The 22,798-nt window shown below is 43.6% G+C and overlaps 1 protein-coding gene across 1 annotated transcript; it reads left to right on the forward strand.

Moving 5' to 3' along the window:
• Positions 1-352: 352 nt before the first annotated feature.
• Positions 353-21,430, forward strand: LOC120036890 (NLR family CARD domain-containing protein 3-like; the record flags this gene model as incomplete). Its single annotated transcript, XM_038983184.1, has 5 exons — positions 353-572; positions 950-2,741; positions 3,027-3,200; positions 14,342-14,498; positions 20,885-21,430. Coding segments are annotated over 5 exons (2,889 nt in total), but the record flags the coding sequence as incomplete, so codon positions are not given.
• Between the last annotated feature and the right edge of the window lie 1,368 nt (positions 21,431-22,798).

Here is a 22,798-nt window from a genome sequence, read left to right on the forward strand (position 1 = left end):
GTGTGTGTGTGTGTGTGTGTGTGTGTGTGTGTGTGTGTGTGTGTGTGTGTGTGTGTGTGTGTGTGTGTGTGTGTGTGTACTCCCTGGATGAGGAGATGTAATCTCATGTTTTGTCCACAGAAACCAACAGGAGAGATCAGAGTCAGAGATTCTCAGTGGTCAGTCTTCCCAGAGTCATCAAACAGACCTGGCCTCCATATTCAGTGTATGTGGTCCTGTTATGTACATTTGTTTTTGTTTAGCTCAAGTAAAGTTGATCTGTCAATCATTCATTATTATTATGTGTTTATGAGAAAGCATTTAGTCTCTTGCTTAATTAACTTATTTACTTGATTTATTTCAGGTGCTTGAAGAGAATATTATGACATTTGTGAAGAACGAGCTGAAGATGTTCAAGAGGATTCTTAGTCCAGAACTCCCAGAAGGCTTTGAGAGTCAGAAGCAGGATAATGAAGTGGTGGACACTGAAGATGAGAAGCAGGAGAGCAGTGCCAGAGAGGGGGCTCTGAAGATCACACTGCACGTCCTGAGGAAAATGAACCAGAAGGAGCTTGCTGACACACTGGAGAAATGTAAGATCTGTCTGCCTCATGTTGAATGCTGTTTTATAACATTTAAAAGCTGTAGCTAAAGTACAGCTAAAGTAGCTGTGTAACTCAATGATATTGTAGCAGCCTTAACACAACACCTAGTGACCTCATCAAGTAGCAGCAGGGATGTGTTGTGGTGATTAATTTAGAGAGAGACAACATTAATAATACCATCAATCATACCAATAATAATATAATCAGTCAAAAAGTCTGTCATGCATTAGGAAAACATTTACACATTTATACAGTTAATTAAGAGAATCAATTATTATAATGTACAACTTTATAACAGTCCTCCAATACTGTAGGCATTCAACCAGACGTAATATTAATATCCTCTGTGTTACTTCTAGATTCAGATGAGCTAGCTGTGATTTGCCAAAGTAAACTCAAATCTAATCTAAAGAAGAAGTTTCAATGTGTATTTGAGGGGATCGCTAAACAAGGAAACCCAACACTTCTCAATAAGATCTACACAGAGCTCTACATCACAGAGGGTGGAACAGGAGAGGTCAATAATGAACATGAGCTGAGACAGATTGAGACAACAGCCAGGAAACATGCAAGACCAGAGACTGCAGTCAAATGTAACGACATCTTCAAACCCTTAACTGGACAAGACAAACTTATCAGAACTGTGCTTACAAAGGGAATCGCTGGTATTGGAAAAACAGTCTCTGTGCAGAAGTTCATTCTGGACTGGGCTGAAGGAAAAGCAAATCAGGATGTCCAATTTGTATTTTCATTCCCTTTCCGGGAGCTGAATTTGATGAAAGGAGACAAACACACTTTCATTGAACTTCTTAATCACTTCTCAATGGAAACCAAACAATCAAGAATCTCCAACTACGACAAGTACAAAGTTCTGTTCATCTTTGATGGTCTGGATGAGTGCCGACTGCCCCTAGACTTCCAGAAGAACAAGATCTGTTGGGACGTCACAGAGTCAACCTCAGTGGATGTTCTGCTGACAAATCTCATCAAGGGAAATCTGCTTCCCTCTGCTCTCCTCTGGATAACTACACGACCTGCAGCAGCCATTAAGATCCCTTCAGTGTGTGTTGACCAGGTGACAGAAGTACGAGGGTTCAATGACCCACAGAAGGAGGAGTACTTCAGGAAGAGATTCAGTGATGAGGACCTGGCCAGCAGAATCATCTCACACATAAAGACATCAAGGAGCCTCCACATCATGTGCCACATTCCAGTCTTCTGTTGGATTTCTGCAACAGTCCTTGAACACATGCTGAAACATAAGAGAGAAGAGATTCCCAAGACTCTGACTGAGATGTACACACACCTTGTGGTGTTTCATACCAAACAGAAGAGTGAAAAGTATCCTGGGAAAGAAGAGACAGGTCCACACTGGAATAAAGAGAGCATACTGTCATTGGGAAAACTAGCCTTTCAACAACTTCTGAAGGGCAATCTGATTTTCTATGAAGGAGACCTGAAAGAGGCTGGCATTGATGTCAATGAAGCCTCAGTGTACTCAGGATTGTGCACACAGCTCTTTAAAGAGGAATGTGGGCTGTACCAGGACAAGGTGTACTGCTTTGTTCATCTGAGCATTCAGGAGTTTCTGGCTGCTGTATATGTGTTCCTCTCATTCATCAACAACAATGAGAATCTAATGGCCGAACCGCAATCAACGCCCAGGAACCTTTCTGTGCTGTTCAGAGACCAGGCTAAAGATACTGTCTACAAGAGTGCTGTGGATAAAGCCTTACAAAGTGAGACGGGAAACCTGGACCTTTTCCTCCGCTTCCTTCTGGGACTCTCACTGGAGTCCAATCAGAAGCACTTACAAGGTCTACTGACAAAGACAGGAAGCAGTTTACAGAGCCATGAAGAAACAGTCAAGTACATCAAGAAGAAGATCAGGGAGAATCCCTCTCCAGAGAGGAGCATCAATCTGTTCCACTGTCTGAATGAACTGAATGACCATTGTCTAGTGAAGGAGATCCAAAGCTACCTGAGCTCAAGAAGTCTCTCAGAACACAACCTGTCACCTGCACAGTGGTCAGCTCTGGTCTTTGTGTTGCTGACTTCAGAAAAGGAGCTGGATGTGTTTGACCTGAAGAAATACTCCAGATCAGAGGAAGGTCTTCTGAGGCTGCTGCCAGTGGTCAAAGCCTCCAGAGCTGCTCTGTGAGTAAATAAAAATGACACATCAGAACTAATCTTCAGTACGAAATATTCAGTTTAGAGAAAATGATGTATTATAATATGTATATAATATTATATTGAAAAACATATTGAATAAATGCATTGATTTTCACATTAGTATAACAATATGACCATACAATTCTAGGAGACGGAAGATGAATCTATATGTTGTTTTGGATAATTAACCAAATGCATCTGCCATTGTCCTTCTACACTACTCGTTAAATTAACCGTGTGTTTGTGAAGTCATGATGATCTCTTTGTCAGGCTGTCAGGCTGTGGAGTCACAGAGGAAGGCTGTGATTCTCTGGTCTCAGCTCTGAGGTCAAACCCCTCACACCTGAGAGAGCTGGACCTGAGTAACAATGACCTGAAGGATTCAGGAGTGAAGCTGCTCTCTGCTGGACTGGGGAATCCCCACTGTAAACTGGAGACTCTGAGGTCAGTATTCCTGTAGTTGGTCAACAAGTGATAACTGTTCACCAGATCCACATGTGTTTACCAGACACACATAGTCCACACCATATGTGTTTGGACAGTGAAGATTACAGTTTTACATTTGGTGCTATGCTCCAGCATTTTGGATTTGAGATAGAATGTATCTTATTAGGTGACAGTACATAATGTCACCTTTTATTTGAGAGTATTTTCATATATGTTTTACTGTTTAGAAATGAAAGCACTTCATGTATGTACAGTGGCTTGCAAAAGTATTCACCCCCCTCGGCATTTTTCCTTTTGGTTTTCTTACAACCTGGAATTAAAATAGATTTTTGGGGGGTTTGTATAATTTGATTTACACAACAATAAAAAAAAAATCACTACCACTTTGAAGATGCAAAATATATATTTTTTCGCCCCCCCCCCCCCAAGTCAATACTTTGTAGAGCCACCTTTTGCAGCAATTACAGCTGCATGTCTCTTGGGGTTTGTCTCTATAAGCTTGTCACATCTAGCCACTGGGATTTTTACCATTTTTCAAACCAAAACTGCCCCAGCTCCTTCAAGTTGGATGGGTCCCACTGGTGTACAGCAATCTGTAAGTCATTCCACAGATTCTCAATTGGATTGAGGTCTGTGCTTTGACTTGACCATTACAAGGGGTGGCAGCGTAGCCTAGTGGTTAGACTGTTGGACTAGTAACCAAAAGGTTGGAAGTTCAAATCTGTCGTTCTGCCCCTGACCAAGGCAGTTAACCCACTGTTCCTAGGCCGTCATTGAAAATAAGATTTTTTTTCTTAACTGACTCGCTTAGTAAAATAAAAACAAGACATTTACATTTTTCCCCTTAAACCACTCGAGTGTTGCTTTAGCTTAAACCTCCGTCCCAGTCTCAAATCTCTGGAAGACTGAAACAGGTTTCCCTCAAGAATTTCCCTGTATTTAGCGCCATCCATCATTCCTTCAATTCTGACCAGTTTCCCAGTCCCTGCTGATGAAAAAACAAACCCACAGCATGATGCCACCACCATGCTTCAATGTGGGGATGGGGTTCTCGGGGTGATGAGAGGTGTTGAGTTTGCGCCAGACATAGCGTTTTCCTTGATGGCCAAAAAGCCCAATTTTTGTCTCATCTGACCAGAGTACCTTCTTCCATATGTTTGGGGAGTCTGCCACATGCCTTTTGGCAAACACCAAATGTGTTTGCTTATTTTTTTCTTCAAGCAATGGCTTTTTTCTGGCCACTCTTCCGTAAAGCCCAGCTCTGTTGAGTGTACGGCTTAAAGTGGTCCTATGGACAGATACTCCAATCTCTGCTGTGGAGCTTTGCAGCTCCTTCAGGGTTATCTTTGGTCTTTTTGTTGCCTCTGATTAATGCCCTCCCTGCCTGGTCCGTGAGTTTTGGTGGGCGGCCTTCTCTTGGCAGGTTTGTTGTGGTGCCATATTCTTTCCATTTTTTAATAATGGATTTAATGGTGCTCCGTGGGATTTTCAATGATTCAGATATTTTTTATAACCCGACCCTGATCTGTACTTCTCCACAACTTTGTCCCTGACCTGTTTGGAGAGCTCCTTGGTCTTCATGGTGCCGCTTGCTTGGTGGTGTCCCTGCTTAGTGGTGTTTTAGACTCTGGGGCCTTTCACAACAGGTATATATATGCTGAGATCATGTGACAGATCATGTGACACTTAGATTGCACACAGGTGGACTTTATTTAACTAATTATGTGACTTCTGAAGGTAATTGGTTGCACCAGATATTATTTAGGGGCTTCATAGCAAAGGGGATGAATACATATGCATGCTCCACTTTTCTGTTTTTTATTTAATTTTTTAAACAAGTCATTTTTTTAAATTTCTCTTGACCAATTTGGACTATTTTGTGTTTGTCCATTACATGAAATCCAAATAAAAATCAATTTAAATGACATGTAATGCAACAAAATAGGAACAACACCAAGGGGGATGAATACCTCTACAAGGCACTGTAGTTCTCCCATATTTGAAGAAGTATAAATTATTTGGACAAATTCACATAAAGTGGGGAGAACAAGTATTTGATACACTGCCGATTTTGCAGGTTTTCCTACTTACAAAGCATGTAAAGGTCTGTAATTTGTATCATAGGTACACTTCAACTGTGAGAGACGGAATCTAAAACAAAAATCCCGAAAATCACATTGTATGATTTTTAAGTAATTAATTTGCATTTTATTGCATGACACAAGTATTTGATCACCTACCAACCAGTAAGAATTCCGGCTCTCACAGACCTGTTAGTTTTTCGTTAAGAAGCCCTCCTGTTCTCAACTCATTACCTGTATTAACTGCACCTGTTTGAACTCGTTACCTGTATAAAAGACACCTGTCCACACACTCAATCAAACAGACTCCAACCTCTCCACAATGGCCAAGACCAGAGAGCTGTGTAAGGACATCAGGGATAAAATTGTAGACCTGCACAAGGCTGGGATGGGCTACAGGACAATAGGCAAGCAGCTTGGTGAGAAGGCAACAACTGTTGCCGCAATTATTAGGAAATGGAAGAAGTTCAAGATGACGGTCAATCACCCTCGGTCTGGGGCTCCATGCAAGATCTCACCTCGTGGGGCATCAATGATCATGAGGAAGGTGAGGGATCAGCCCAGAACTACACGGCAGGACCGGATCAATGACCTGAAGAGAGCTGGGACCACAGTCTCAAAGAAAACCATTAGTAACACACTACGCCGTCATGGATTAAAATCCTGCAGCGCACGCAAGGTCCCCCTGCTCAAGCCAGCGCATGTCCAGGCCCGTCTGAAGTTTGCCAATGACCATCTGGATGATCCAGAGGAGGAATGGGAGAAGGTCATGTGGTCTGATGAGACAAAAATAGAGCTTTTTGGTCTAAACTCCACTCGCCGTGTTTGGAGGAAGAAGAAGGATGCGTACAACCCCAAGAACACCATCCCAACCGTGAAGCATGGAGGTGAGATGGTGAGAGGTTAGCATGTTTTGTTGTAGCCTCTGTTATTGGTAATGGTGAGAGGTTAGCATATTTTGTTGTGGTCTCTGTAATTGGTAATGGTGAGAGGTTAGCATGTTTTGTTGTAGTCTCTGTTATTGGTAATGGTGAGAGGTTAGCATGTTTTGTTGTAGCCTCTGTTATTGGTAATGGTGAGAGGTTAGCATGTTTAGTTGTAGTCTCTGTTATTGTAAATGGTGAGAGGTTAGCATGTTTTGTTGTAGCCTCTGTTATTGGTAATGGTGAGAGGTTAGCATGTTTTGTTGTAGCCTCTGTTATTGGTAATGGTGAGAGGTTAGCATGTTTTGTTGTAGTCTCTGTTATTGGTAATGGTGAGAGGTTAGCATGTTTTGTTGTAGCCTCTGTTATTGGTAATGGTGAGAGGTTAGCATGTTTAGTTGTAGTCTCTGTTATTGTAAATGGTGAGAGGTTAGCATGTTTTGTTGTAGCCTCTGTTATTGGTAATGGTGAGAGGTTAGCATGTTTTGTTGTAGCCTCTGTAACTCTCTCACTCATTAATATTCATGATTCGTTCATGATTATTGAATCCAAGAATGGCGTAGCAGTCGGATGTTTCTTTGTCCTGTCTTGTCCCGTGTAAATAGTATTCGTATTTTTCGTATATATTTCGTATTTATTTTAATTTCACTTTCCATCTAGGAACTGAATATACATTCCTACATTCCGCCTCACCCAATGTGGTACGGACCTGCTATTTTTTATATACTTTTGAACCGTAACCCCAATCAGAAGCTAGCCAGATAACTAGCTACTAGCTAGTAGTCAGTTAGCCACTGCTGCGGTCTTCGCCCTTAACTCGGACACAGCCAGCTTCAATACCGGGCCGATACCTGCCAGTCTGCAAGCGCGATATCAACCCAGAGCATATAGGACTGCTTTTTCTCTACCACATCACCGGATTCCTGACGCAAGCTCTGGACAATTACACCGTATCATCACAGCTAGCTAGCTGCAACCGAGTGGCTACTACTGGCTAACACCTCTGTCCCGAAGCAAGCACCAGTTAGCCTTGAGCTAGCCTCGAGCTAGGCCCATCTGCCGGCTAGCTGCAAGCGCGATATCAACCCAGAGCATATAGGACTGCTTTTTCTCTACCACATCACCGGATTCCTGACGCAAGCTCTGGACAATTACACCGTATCATCACAGCTAGCTAGCTGCAACCGAGTGGCTACTACTGGCTAACACCTCTGTCCCGAAGCAAGCACCAGTTAGCCTTGAGCTAGCCTCGAGCTAGGCCCATCTGCCGGCTAGCTGAAGAGCTAGTGCCACTGCCACTGCCACGAAGCTAGCACCAGTTAGCAAACACTATTCTACAATTCACAACCTCTCTTTCGCCATCGCCATCTGGCTTGGATTCTCTGTCGACACAACCACGTCTGAGCAGACCCCCTCCGTCTGAGCAGACCACCCCCCGGGCTACTAACTTTACACGCCGCGTGCTAGCTTAGTGGAGGCCTCCTCTGCTCCATCTACGGCTGCCCCCTGGACACTATGATCACTTGGCTACATAGCTGATGCATGCTTGACTGTCCATTAATTCACGGTACTCCATTCTGTTTATTTGTGTCTTATCTGTCGGCTCTGTGCTTTAACTCAGGATCTGTGTGTAGTTAATCCGACCCTCTCTGCCTAGTCATCGCCATTTTTTACCTGTTGTTGCTGTGTCAGACTAGCACCCTGTTATTGCTGCTGTTATCTTACCTGTTGTTTTAGCTAGCTCTCCCAATCAAGACCTGCAATCACTTTATGCCTTATTGTATGTCTCTCTCAAATATCAATATGCCTTGCATACTGTTGTTCAGGCTAGTTTTCATTGTCATTGTTTTGGTTTGCAATGGACCCTGTAGTTCCACTCTCCGTACCTCTGATACCCCCTTTGTCCCACCCCCCACACATGCGGTGACCTCACCCATTGAGACCAGCATGTCCAGAGATACAACCTCTCTTATCATCACCCAGTGCCTGGGCTTGCCTCCGCTGTACCCGCGCCCCTCCATACCCCTGTCTGCACATTATGCCCAGAATCTATTCTACCACGCCCATAAATCTGCTCCTTTTATTCTTTGTCCCCAACGCTCTAGGCGACCAGTTTTGATAGCCTTTAGCCGCACCCTCATCCTACTACTCCTCTGTTCCTCGGGTGATGTGGAGGTAAACCCAGGCCCTGCATGTCCCCAGTCACCCTCATTTGTTGACTTCTGCGATCGAAAAAGCCTTGGCCTCATGCATGTCAACATCAGAAGCCTCCTCCCTAAGTTTGCCTTACTCACCGCTTTAGCACACTCTGCCAATCCTGATGTCCTTGCCGTGTCCGAATCCTGGCTTAGGAAGGCCACCAAAAATTCTGAGATTTCCATACCCAACTATAACACTTTCCGTCAAGATAGAACTGCCAAAGGGGGAGGAGTTGCAATCTACTGCAGAGATAGCCTGCAAAGTTCTGTCATACTTTCCAGGTCTATGCCCAAACAGTTCGAACTTCTAATTTTAAAAATTAATCTCTCCAGAAATAAGTCTCTCACTGTTGCCGCCTGCTACCGACCCCCCTCAGCTCCCAGCTGTGCCCTGGACACCATCTGTGAATTGATCGCTCCCCATCTAGCTTCAGAGTTTGTTCTGTTAGGTGACCTAAACTGGGATATGCTTAACACCCCGGCAGTCCTACAATCCAAGCTTGATGCCCTCAATCTCACACAAATCATCAAGGAACCCACCAGGTACAACCCTAAATCCGTAAACATGGGCACCCTAATAGACATTATCCTGACCAACCTGCCCTCCAAATACACCTCTGCTGTCTTCAATCAAGATCTCAGCGATCACTGCCTCATTGCTTGTATCCGCCACGGGTCTGCGGTCAAACGACCACCCCTCATCACTGTCAAACGCTCCCTAAAACACTTCTGCGAGCAGGCCTTTCTAATCGACCTGGCCCGGGTACCCTGGAAGGATATTGACTTCATCCCGTCAGTTGAGGATGCCTGGTCATTCTTTAAATGTTACTTCCTCACCATATTAGACAAGCATGCTCCGTTCAAAAAATGCAGAACCAAGAACAGATATAGCCCTTGGTTCACTCCAGACCTGACTGCCCTCGACCAGCACAAAAACATCCTGTGGCGAACTGCAATAGCATCGAAGAGCCCCCGCGATATGCAACTGTTCAGGGAAGTCAGGAACCAATACACGCAGTCAGTCAGGAAAGCAAAGGCCAGCTTTTTCAAGCAGAAATTCGCATCCTGTAGCTCTAACTCCAAAAAGTTCTGGGATACTGTAAAGTCCATGGAGAACAAGAGCACCTCCTCCCAGCTGCCCACTGCACTGAGGCTAGGTAACACGGTCACCACCGATAAATCCGTGATAATCGAAGACTTCAACAAGCATTTCTCAATGGCTGGCCATGCCTTCTTCCTGGCGACTCCAACCTTGGCCAACAGCCCCGCCCCCCCCGCTGCTACTCGCCCAAGCCTCCCCAGCTTCTCCTTTACCCAAATCCAGATAGCAGATGTTCTGAAAGAGCTGGAAAACCTGGACCCATACAAATCAGCTGGGCTTGACAATCTGGACCCCCTATTTCTGAAACTGTCCGCCGCCATTGTCGCACCCCCTATTACCAGCCTGTTCAACCTCTCCTTCGTATCATCTGAGATCCCCAAGGATTGGAAAGCTGCCGCGGTCATCCCCCTCTTCAAAGGGGGAGACACCCTGGACCCAAACTGTTACAGACCTATATCCATCCTGCCCTGCCTATCTAAGCTCTTCGAAAGCCAAGTCAACAAACAGATCACTGACCATCTCGAATCCCACCGTACCTTCTCCGCTGTGCAATCCGGTTTCCGAGCCGGTCACGGATGCACCTCAGCCACGCTCAAGGTACTAAACGACATCATAACCGCCATCGATAAAAGACATTACTGTGCAGCCGTCTTCATCGACCTGGCCAAGGCTTTCGACTCTGTCAATCACCATATTCTTATCGGCAGACTCAGTAGCCTCGGTTTTTCTAATGACTGCCTTGCCTGGTTCACCAACTACTTTGCAGACAGAGTTCAGTGTGTCAAATCGGAGGGCATGTTGTCCGGTCCTCTGGCAGTCTCTATGGGGGTACCACAGGGTTCAATTCTCGGGCCGACTCTTTTCTCTGTATACATCAATGATGTTGCTCTTGCTGCGGGCGATTCCCTGATCCACCTCTACGCAGACGACACCATTCTATATACTTCCGGCCCTTCCTTGGACACTGTGCTATCTAACCTCCAAACGAGCTTCAATGCCATACAACACTCCTTCCGTGGCCTCCAACTGCTCTTAAACGCTAGTAAAACCAAATGCATGCTTTTCAACCGTTCGCTGCCTGCACCCGCACGCCCGACTAGCATCACCACCCTGGACGGTTCCGACCTAGAATATGTGGACATCTATAAGTACCTAGGTGTCTGGCTAGACTGCAAACTCTCCTTCCAGACTCATATCAAACATCTCCAATCCAAAATCAAATCAAGAATCGGCTTTCTATTCCGCAACAAAGCCTCCTTCACTCACGCCGCCAAACTTACCCTAGTAAAACTGACTATCCTGCCGATCCTCGACTTCGGCGATGTCATCTACAAAATAGCTTCCAACACTCTACTCAGCAAACTGGATGCAGTTTATCACAGTGCCATTCGTTTTGTTACTAAAGCACCTTATACGACCCACCACTGCGACCTGTATGCCCTAGTCGGCTGGCCCTCGCTACATGTTCGTCGTCAGACCCACTGGCTCCAGGTCATCTACAAGGCTATGCTAGGTAAAGTGCCGCCTTATCTCAGTTCACTGGTCACGATGGCTACACCCACCCGCAGCACGCGCTCCAGCAGGTGTATCTCACTGATCATCCCTAAAGCTAAAACCTCATTTGGACGCCTTTCCTTCCAGTTCTCTGCTGCCTGCGACTGGAACGAATTGCAAAAATCTCTGAAGTTGGAGACTTTTATCTCCCTCAACAACTTTAAAAATCTGCTATCCGAGCAGCTAACCGATCGCTGCAGCTGTACATAGTCCATCTGTAAACCACCCACCCAATTTACCTACCTCACCCCCCATACTGCTTTTATTTATTTACTTTTCTGCTCTTTTGCACACCAGTACCAATATCTCTTCTTGCACATGATCATCTGATGATTTATCACTCCAGTGTTAATCTGCTAAATTGTAATTATTCGATTTATTGCCTACCTCATGCCTTTTGCACACATTGTATATAGATTCTCTTTTTTTCTACCATGTTATTGACTTGTTTATTGTTTACTCCATGTGTAACTCTGTGTTGTCTGTTCACACTGCTATGCTTTATCTTGGCCAGGTCGCAGTTGCAAATGAGAACTTGTTCTCAACTAGCCTACCTGGTTAAATAAAGGTGAAATAAAAAAAATAAAAAATAAATGATCTTTCTCTATCATGGCATCATCAGGCATCATCAGCATCAGGTGTAGTCATTGTGTTCAAATAATATGGGACCAAATACTATACTTTTGACTACTTTAATACACTATAAGTGAATTGGTCAGAATACGTATGACTTCAAATAGGGGGACTAGATACATAAAGTGCTTTTATTTTTCTAAATTGTGAAACATATGTAATAAAAGATCCTCAAATAAAAGGTGACATTATACACTGTCATCTCATATGAAACATTTGATCTGAAATCCAAAATGTTGGAGTATAGAGCCACATTTAAAATGTTAGCTTCACTGTCAAAATAGATATGGTGTGGACTGTATACTCAATACAATCTAAATCTGATACCTCACTGTCTGTCTTTTGACTGATACTGCTTTTTAAACTGGTCTGGTCAGTCTACTCAAATATTTGTACTATACATGCTTCTCTCTGCAGGCAATATTTGATCATTTGTCTTTTCTAATAATGATACATTATTTTATGAATAGATATGGCAGGTTTCAGGACACTGATGTATCTGAAAATGTAGAAAAAATATACTTCCACTATTTTCACCACCAAAGAATAGCAGTGTGATTTTAATATGATTTGACTCTTTGCAGGCTGTCAGGCTGTCAAGTCACAGAGGAAGGCTGTGCTTCTCTGGTCTCAGCTCTGAGGTCAAACCACTCACACCTGAGAGAGCTGGATCTGAGTAACAATGACCTGAAGGATTCAGGAGTGAAGCTGCTCTCTGCTGGACTGGGGAATCCCCACTGTAAACTGGAGACTCTGAGGTCAGTATTCCTGTAGTTGGTCAACAAGTGATAACTGTTCACCAGATCCACATGTGTTTACCAGACACACATAGTCCACACCATATTGTTTGGACAGTGAAGCTTACAGTTTTACATTTGGTGCTATGCTCCAACATTTTGGCTTTGAGATATAATGTTTCATATTAGGCGACAGTACAGAATGTCACCTTTTATTTGAGGTTAATGGTGAGAGGTTAGCATGTTTTGTTGTAGCCTCTGTTATTGGTAATGGTGAGAGGTTAGCATGTTTTATTGTAGTCTCTGATATTGGTAATGGTGAGAGGTTAGCATGTTTTGTTGTAGCCTCTGTTATTGGTAATGGTGAGAGGTTAGCATGTTTTGTTGTAGCCTCTGTTATTGGTAATGGTGAGAGGTTAGTATGTTTTGTTGTAGCTTCTGTTATTGGTAATGGTGAGAGGTTAGCATCTTTTGTTGTAGCCTCTGTTATTGGTAATGGTGAGAGGTTAGCATGTTTTGTTGTAGCCTCTGTTATTGGTAATGGTGAGAGGTTAGCATGTTTTGTTGTAGTCTCTGTTATTGGTAATGGTGAGAGGTTAGCATGTTTTGTTGTAGCCTCTGTTATTGTAATGGTGAGAGGTTAGCATGTTTTGTTGTAGTCTCTGTTATTGGTAATGGTGAGAGGTTAGCATGTTTTGTTGTAGCCTCTGTTATTGGTAATGGGGAGAGGTTAGCATGTTTTGTTGTATCCTCTGTTATTGGGAATGGTGAGAGGTTAGCATGTTTTGTTGTAGTCTCTGTTATTGGTAATGGTGAGAGGTTAGCATGTTTTGTTGTAGCCTCTGTTATTAGTAATGGTGAGAGGTTAGCATGTTTTGTTGTAGCCTCTGTTATTGGTAATGGTGAGAGGTTAGCATGTTTTGTTGTAGCCTCTGTAACTCTCTCACTCATTATTATTCATGATTCATTCATGATTTATCTTAATCATGGTTTGTATTAATCATGGCATCATCAGGCTTGATTTAGTTGTGTTTAGAAACCTGTTATCTACTCACTTAGAAAGTAAAATTACTCCAGTCATCATCCACCATTTTAATATTGGGCAAAACACAACCAAAGCAAACTGCAAGTACAATCAATGAGTTTGAGTCACAGGCTTGATGAAGTCATTGTGTTAAAGGAATATCAGACCAAATACTACATTTTTGACTACATGAAGACACTATGAGTTAATTGGTCAGAATACTTATGACTTCTTCAAATAGGGGGACTAGATACATAAAGTGCTTTAATTTCTAAATGGTGAAACAGATATGTATTAAAATACCCTCAAATAAAAGGTGACATTATATACTGTCACCTCATATGAAACATTTGATCTGAAATCCAAAATGTTGGAGTATAGAGCCACATTTAAAATGTTAGCTTCACTGTCAAAATAGATATGGTGTGGACTGTATACTCAATACAATCTAAATCTGACACCTCACTGTCTGTCTTTTGACTGATACTGCTTTTTAAACTGATCTGGTCAGTCTACTCAAATATTTGTACTATACATGTTTCTATCTACAAGCAATACTTTGATAATTTGTAATTTCTAATGATGATACATTCATTTATGAATAGATATGGCAGGTTTCAGGACACTGATGTATCTGAATATGTAAAAAAAAATATACTGCCACTATTTTCACCACCAAAGAATAACAGTGTGATTTTAATATGATTTGACTCTTTGTCAGGCTGTCAGGATGTCTAGTCACAGAGGAAGGCTGTGCTTCTCTGGTCTCAGCTCTGAGGTCAAACCCAACACATTATTTGTGCACAGGTTACAGTGTAAGCAGGGAAGGCTAAGCGTAACATTTTAATACAACCTGTCTGTCATTGTATTTCTTCTGTGTTGGCAGACTAACTGGCTGTAAACTCACAGACACATCCTGTAAAGTGTTGGCCTCAGTTCTCAGTTCAAACCCCTCACACCTGAGAGAGCTGGACCTGAGTAACAATGACCTGAAGGATTCAGGAGTGAAGCTGCTCTCTGCTGGACTGGGGAATCCCCACTGTAAACTGGAGAATCTGAGGTCAGTATTCCTGTAGTTGGTCAACAAGTATTTGTATTGTATTGTATTTATTATGGATCCCCATTAGTTCCTGCTAAAGCAGCAGCTACTCTTCCTGGGGTCCTGGGGTCCAGCAAAATTAAGCCAGTTTATACAATTTTACAACATTACAATACATTCACAGACTTCACAACACACTGTGTGCCCTCAGGCCCCTACCACATATCTACAGTACTAAATCCATGTTTATCGTGAGTATGTTGGTGTGTGTGTGTGTGTGTGTGTGTGTGTGTGTGTGTGTGTGTGTGTGTGTGTGTGTGTGTGTGTGTGTGTGTGTGTGTGTGTGTGTGTGTGTGCCAATGTGTGTATCTCTTCACAGGCCCCGCTGTTCCATAAGGTGTTTTTTAAATAATTTTTTAAAATCTAATTTTACTGCTTGCATCAGTTACTTGATGTGGAATAGAGTTCATGGCTCTATGTAGTACTGTGTGCCTCCCATAGTCTGTTCTGGACTTGCGGACTGTGAAGAGACCTCTTGTGGCATGTCTTGTGGGGTATGCATGGGTGTCTGAGCTGTGAGCTAGTTGTTTAAAAAGACAGCTCGGTACATTCAGAATGTCAGCACATTTTACAAATACTGGTAGTGATGAAGTCAATCTCTCCTCCACTTTCAGCCAGCCAGGAGAGATTGACATGCATATTATTAATGTTAGCTCTCTGTATACATCCAAGGGCCATCCGTGCTGCCCTGTTCTGAGCCAATTGCAACTTTCCTAAATCCTTTTTTGTGGCACCTGACCACACGACTGAACAGTAGTCAAGATGCGATAAAAATAGGGCCTGTAGGACCTGCCTTGTTGATGGTATTGTTAAGAAGGTAGAAACTAGGGCCTGTAGGACCTGCCTTGTTGATAGTATTGTTAAGAAGGTAGAAACTAGGGCCTGTAGGACCTGCCTTGTTGATAGTGTTGTTAAGAAGGTAGAAACTAGGGCCTGTAGGACCTGCCTTGTTGATAGTGTTGTTAAGAAGGTAGAAACTAGGGCCTGTAGGACCTGCCTTGTTGATAGTGTTGTTAAGAAGGTAGAAACTAGGGCCTGTAGGACCTGCCTTGTTGATAGTGTTGTTAAGAAGGCAGAGCAGTGCTTTATTATGGACAGACTTCTCCCCATTTTAGCTACTGTTGTATCAATATGTTATAACCATGACAGTTTACAATCTAGTGTTACTCCAAGCAGTTTAGTCACCTCAACTTGCTCAATTTCCACATTATTTATTACAAGATTTAGTTGAGGTTTAAGTTTTAGTGAGTGATTTTGTCCCAAATACAATGCTTTTAGTTTTTGAAATATTTAGGGCTAACTTATTCCTTGCTACCCACTCTGAAACTAACTGCAGCTCTTTGTTAATTTGGGAGGAGAGGCTTGTAATGTCTGGGGGGAATAAGTGGAATGGTATCAAACACGTGGTTTCCATGTGTTCCATTTCATTCACTCTGTTCCAGACATTATGAGAGGTTAAGTGTTGCAGTCATTTCAGTCGCTGACGTGTTGAGTCATCCACATACATAGACACACTGGCCTTACTCAAAGTGGCATGTTGAGTCATCCACATACATAGACACACTGGTCTTACTCAAAGCCAGTGGCATGTTGAGTCATCTACATACATAGACACACTGGTCTTACTCAAAGTGGCATGTTGAGTCATCCACATACATGGACACACTGGTCTTACTCAAAGTGGCATGTTGAGTCATCCACATACATGGACACACTGGTCTTACTCAAAGCCAGTGACATGTTGAGTCATCTACATACATAGACACACTGGTCTTACTCAAAGTGGCATGTTGAGTCATCCACATACATGGACACACTGGTCTTACTCAAAGTGGCATGTTGAGTCATCCACATACATGGACACACTGGTCTTACTCAAAGTGACATGTTGAGTCATCCACATACATAGACACACTGGCCTTACTCAAAGCCAGTGGCATGTTGAGTCATCTACATACATAGACACACTGGCCTTACTCAAAGCCAGTGGCATGTTGAGTCATCTACATACATAGACACACTGGCCTTACTCAAAGCCAGTGGCATGTTGAGTCATCTACATACATAGACACACTGGCCTTACTCAAAGCCAGTGGCATGTTGAGTCATCTACATACATAGACACACTGGCCTTACTCAAAGCCAGTGGCATGTTGAGTCATCCACATACATAGACACACTGGCCTTACTCAAAGTGGCATGTTGAGTCATCTACATACATAGACACACTGGCCTTACTCAAAGTGGCATGTTGAGTCATCCACATTCATAGACACACTGGCCTTACTCAAAGCCAGTGACATGTTGAGTCATCCACATACATAGACACACTGGCCTTACTCAAAGTGGCATATTGAGTCATCTACATACATAGACACACTGGCCTTACTCAAAGTGGCATATTGAGTCATCTACATACATAGACACACTGGCCTTACTCAAAGTGGCATGTTGAGTCATCTACATACATAGACACACTGGCCTTACTCAAAGTGGCATATTGAGTCATCTACATACATAGACACACTGGCCTTACTCAAAGTGGCATGTTGAGTCATCTACATACATAGACACACTGGCCTTACTCAAAGTGGCATGTTGAGTCATCCACATACATAGACACACTGGCCTTACTCAAAGCCAGTGGCATGTTGAGTCATCTACATACATAGACACACTGGCCTTACTCAAAGTGGCATGTTGAGTCATCTACATACATAGACACACTGGCCTTACTCAAAGTGGCATGTTGAGTCATCCACATACATAGACACACTGGCCTTACTCAAAGTGGCATGTTGAGTCATCCACATACATAGACACACTGGCCTTACTCAAAGTGGCATGTTGAGTCATCCACATACATAGACACACTGGCCTTACTCAAAGTGGCATGTTGAGTCATCCACATACATAGACACACTGGCCTTACTCAAAGCCAGTGGCATGTTGAGTCATCTACATACATAGACACACTGGCCTTACTCAAAGCCAGTGGCATGTTGTTAGTACAATTTTAAATAAAATAATATAAAAAAGAAAAACCTGTTCACTCAATGACTAACTTTTCACCAGATCCACATGTGTTTGCCAGACACACATAGCTACATTGTTGTAGTCTCTGTTATTGGTAATGGTGAGAGGTTAGCATGTTTTGTTGTAGCCTCTGTTATTGGTAATGGTGAGAGGTTAGCATGTTTTGTTGTAGCCTCTGTTATTGGTAATGGTGAGAGGTTAGTATGTTTTGTTGTAGTCTCTGTTATTGGTAATGGTGAGAGGTTAGCATGTTTTGTTGTAGCCTCTGTTATTGGTAATGGTGGGAGGTTAGCATGTTTTGTTGTAGTCTCTGTTATTGGTAATGGTGAGAGGTTAGCATGTTTTGTTGTAGCCTCTGTTATTGGTAATGGTGAGAGGTTAGCATGTTTTGTTGTAGCCTCTGTTATTTGTAATGGTGAGAGGTTAGCATGTTTTGTTGTAGCCTCTGTTATTGGTAATGGTGAGAGGTTAGCATGTTTTGTTGTAGTCTCTGTTATTGGTAATGGTGAGAGGTTAGCATGTTTTGTTGTAGCCTCTGTTATTGGTAATGGTGAGAGGTTAGCATGTTTTGTTGTAGCCTCTGTTATTGGTAATGGTGAGAGGTTAGCATGTTTTGTTGTAGCCACTGTTATTGGTAATGGTGAGAGGTTAGCATGTTTTGTTGTAGCCTCTGTTATTGGTAATGGTGAGAGGTTAGTATTGTAATGACCCGGCTGGGTCAATAAGGGAAAAGAGACGGACTCTAGGTGTGCAGGTCAGAACACAGGTTTATTCATAAACTGGGCTATTGTTCCGGCCACAGCCCACGCCGCTAAATGCCGAACGTACACAATGTTACCCTGTCGGGTTAAGAGTCACTCTCTTAGGAACAGATCAAGGCACGAACAGAAGAGAGAGAACAATGAGACAGTAATCCCTATTTATGCATTTCCAAATCCCGCGGTATTACCCATCATACCCCCCCAACCTTTCCATCTGTCCTGACATATTTAACCCCTGCTAGTAGCCATGAGAACCATAACACACCCACAAACACAGAACACAATACCGGGTCGTTACAGTATGTTTTGTTGTAGCCTCTAACTTTCTCACTCGTTATTATTCATGATTCATTCATGATCTTTCTCATTCATGGCACTCACAGGCTTGATGTAACATTGTGTTCAACGAATATGGGACCAAATACTAAACTATTGACTACTTTAATACACTATGAGTGAATTGGTAAGAATACTTCAAATAAAAGGTGATACCCTCAAAGAATAGCAGTGTGGTTTAAGGCACCAGGGAAACACGGGGATATATACACCAGGGAAACACAGGGATATATACACCAGGGAAACACGGGGATATATACACCAGGGAAACACGGGGATATATACACCAGGGAAACACAGGGATATATACACCAGGGAAACACAGGGATATATACACCAGGGATATATACACCAGGGAAACACAGGGATATATACACCAGGGAAACACAGGGATATATACACCAGGGAAACACAGGGATATATACACCAGGGAAACACAGGGATATATACACCAGGGAAACACAGGGATGTATACACCAGGGAAACACAGGGATATATACACCAGGGAAACACAGGGATATATACACCAGGGAAACACAGGGATATATACACCAGGGAAACACAGGGATAAATACACCAGGGAAACACAGGGATAAATACACCAGGGAAACACAGGGATAAATACACCAGGGAAACACAGGGATATATACACCAGGGAAACACAGGGATATATACACCAGGGAAACACAGGGATATATACACCAGGGAAATACAGGGATATATACACCAGGGAAATAAGCGACACCTGGAGGGGGTGGAGACAATCACAAGACAGGTGAAACAGATCAGGGTGTGACATGAATATGGAGAAAAATATACTGCCACTATTTTCAACCTCAAAGAATAGCAGTGTGATTTTAATATGATTTGACTCTTTGCAGGCTGTCACGCTGTCTAGTCACAGAGGAAGGCTGTGCTTCTCTGGCTTCAGCTCTGAGGTCAAACCCCTCACACCTGAGAGAGCTGGACCTGAGCTACAATCACCCAGGAGACTCAGGAGTCAGACTGCTCTCTGCTGGACTGGAGGATCCACGCTGCAGACTGGAGAAACTCAAGTATGTAGAGGGTTTATGTCAATGTTCATATCAGACATGTTTGACGTATCAGGCTAGTTAAGACAAACATTCTTACCACCACTTGGACAAAGTTATATGCTGTGTGTGTGTGTGTGTGTGTGTGTGTGTGTGTGTGTGTGTGTGTGTGTGTGTGTGTGTGTGTGTGTGTGTGTGTGTGTGTGTGTGTGTGTGTGTGTGTGTGTGTGTGTGTGTGTGTGTGTGTGTGTGTGTGTGTGTGTGTGTGTGTGTGTGTGCAGTGACAATCTCTCAATGACATACACACACACACACAAACAAACACTGGACACACACAAACACTGGACACACACACACACACACACTGGACACATACACACACATAACACATGCACACAAACACAAACATTGGCTGTGTGTGTGTGTGTGTGTGTGTGTGTGTGTGTGTGTGTGTGTGTGTGTGTGTGTGTGTGTGTGTGTGTGTGTGTGTGTGTGTGTGTGTGTGTGTGTGTGTGTGTGTGTGTGTGTGTGTGTGTGTGAGTTCAGGTGTATCCCTCAATGACTGTCTGTTCTTCTACTTACCGCTACAGTGTGGAACATGGTGGAGAGTACACAATGAAACCTGGGCTTAGAAAATGTGAGTGTTGACTGCTGTGAAGAATATGACTAAGAATAAGTCTTAATTCAAGTTAAGTCAAAGTCAAAGACCACCATCATTACTGACTTGGTCATATTAAATATCAGCTGTAGTTCTACAGAAGCAGAAATCAGGGACACCAACGTTTACAAAGAGTTGATTTGACAATGTGTGTGTGTGTGTGTGTGTTTGTCCATGCTTGCGTACAGGTGAGTGTGTGTTTGTGTGTGTGTGTGTTACGTTAGAAGTGTGTGTTTGTGTTCATGATGCATACAGGTGTGTGTGTGTGTGTGTGTGTGTGTGTGTGTGTGTGTGTGTGTGTGTGTATTTAATGAGAATACGTGTGTTTTATATTACCATACAGTATAACATATGATCATTCAACAAGTCTCAAGTTACCTTAACTTCTCCTTTTGATACCTAGAAACATCTACATTAAATGAATTAGTGAAAAGTGAGTTAACATTCTAATGTGAATGATGATGATTTCTAATATTGTGTCTGGTTTCATCCATCAGATGTCTGTGATCTCACACTGGACCCAAACACAGTAAACAGCCTCCTCTCTCTGTCTGAGGAGAACAGAAAGGTGACATGGAGGAGAGAGAAGCAGCCGTATCCTGATCACCCAGAGAGATTTGATAAGGACATTAGACAGGTGCTGTGTAGAGAGGGTCTGACTGGGCGCTGTTACTGGGAGGTAGAGTGGAGTGGGATAATGGGGGCTGGTATAGGAGTGACATATAAAGGAATCAGCAGGAGAGGAGGGGGTGATGACTGTTGTCTTGGATACAATGACAAGTCCTGGAGTCTGTTCTGCGATGACAACAGTTACATTGCCAGGCACAATAATAATCCCACTACCATAGTCGTCCCCTCCTCCAGCCCCCACAGAGTAGGAGTGTATCTGGACTGGCCAGCTGGCACTCTGTCCTTCTATAGAGCTTCCTCTGACACACTGACCCACCTGATCACATTCACCTCCACATTCACTGAGCCCCTCTATCCAGGATTTAGGGTTTATGATGGGTTTTGGGTTTGTTTTGACTCCTCCTCCTTTTTGTCCCTAAAATAATAACCTGACACACACACACACACACACACTGGACACACACACACACACACACACACACACACACACACACACTGTACACACACACACACACACACACACACACACACACTGTACACACACACACACACACACACACACACACACACACACACACACACACACACACACACACACACACACTGTACACACACACACACACACACACACCCACACACACTGGACAGACATACACACACTGTACACACACTGTACACACACACACACACACACACACACACACACACACACACTGTACACACACACACACACACACACACACACACACACACTGGACAGACACACACACACTGTACACACACACACTGTACACACACACACACACACACACACACTGGACAGACACACACACACTGTACACACACACACTTGACACATACACACACACTGGACAGACACACACACACACTGGACAGACACACACACACTGTAAACACACACACACACACTGGCCACACACACACACACTGGATAGACACACACACACTGTACACACACACACACACACTTGACACATACACACATACACACACACACTGGACACACACACACACACACTGGACACACACACACACACACTGGACACACACACAGACACACTGGACACACACACACACACACTGGACACACACACACACACACACACTGGACAGACACACTGGACACACACAGAGACACACTGGACACACACACACACACACAATGGACACACACACACACACTGGACACACACACACTGGACACATACACACACACACACACTGGACACATACACACACACACAAACTGGGCACACACACGGACACAAACTGGGCACACACACGGACACACTGGACAGATACACACACACACACTGGACACATACCACACACACACACACTGGACACATACCACACACACACAGACAGACACACACACACACACTGTACAGACACACACACACACACTGGACACACACACACACACACACTGGACAGACACACAAACACTTTACACACACACACACTTGACACACACACACACACACACTGGACACACACACACTCACTGGACAAACACAAACACACACACTGGACACACACACACACACACATACACACTGGACAAACAGACACACTGGACAAACACACATAGACATACACTGGACACACACAGGACACACACAGGACACACACACAGTGGACACACACACACTGGACACACACACACTGAACACATACACACACACACACACTGGACACACACACAGACACACTGGACAGATACACACACACACACTGGACACACACACACACACACACTGGACAGACA

Source organism: Salvelinus namaycush, unplaced genomic scaffold (assembly GCF_016432855.1).
Source record: "Salvelinus namaycush isolate Seneca unplaced genomic scaffold, SaNama_1.0 Scaffold150, whole genome shotgun sequence".
In the NCBI taxonomy this organism is placed as follows: Eukaryota; Metazoa; Chordata; class Actinopteri; order Salmoniformes; family Salmonidae; genus Salvelinus; species Salvelinus namaycush.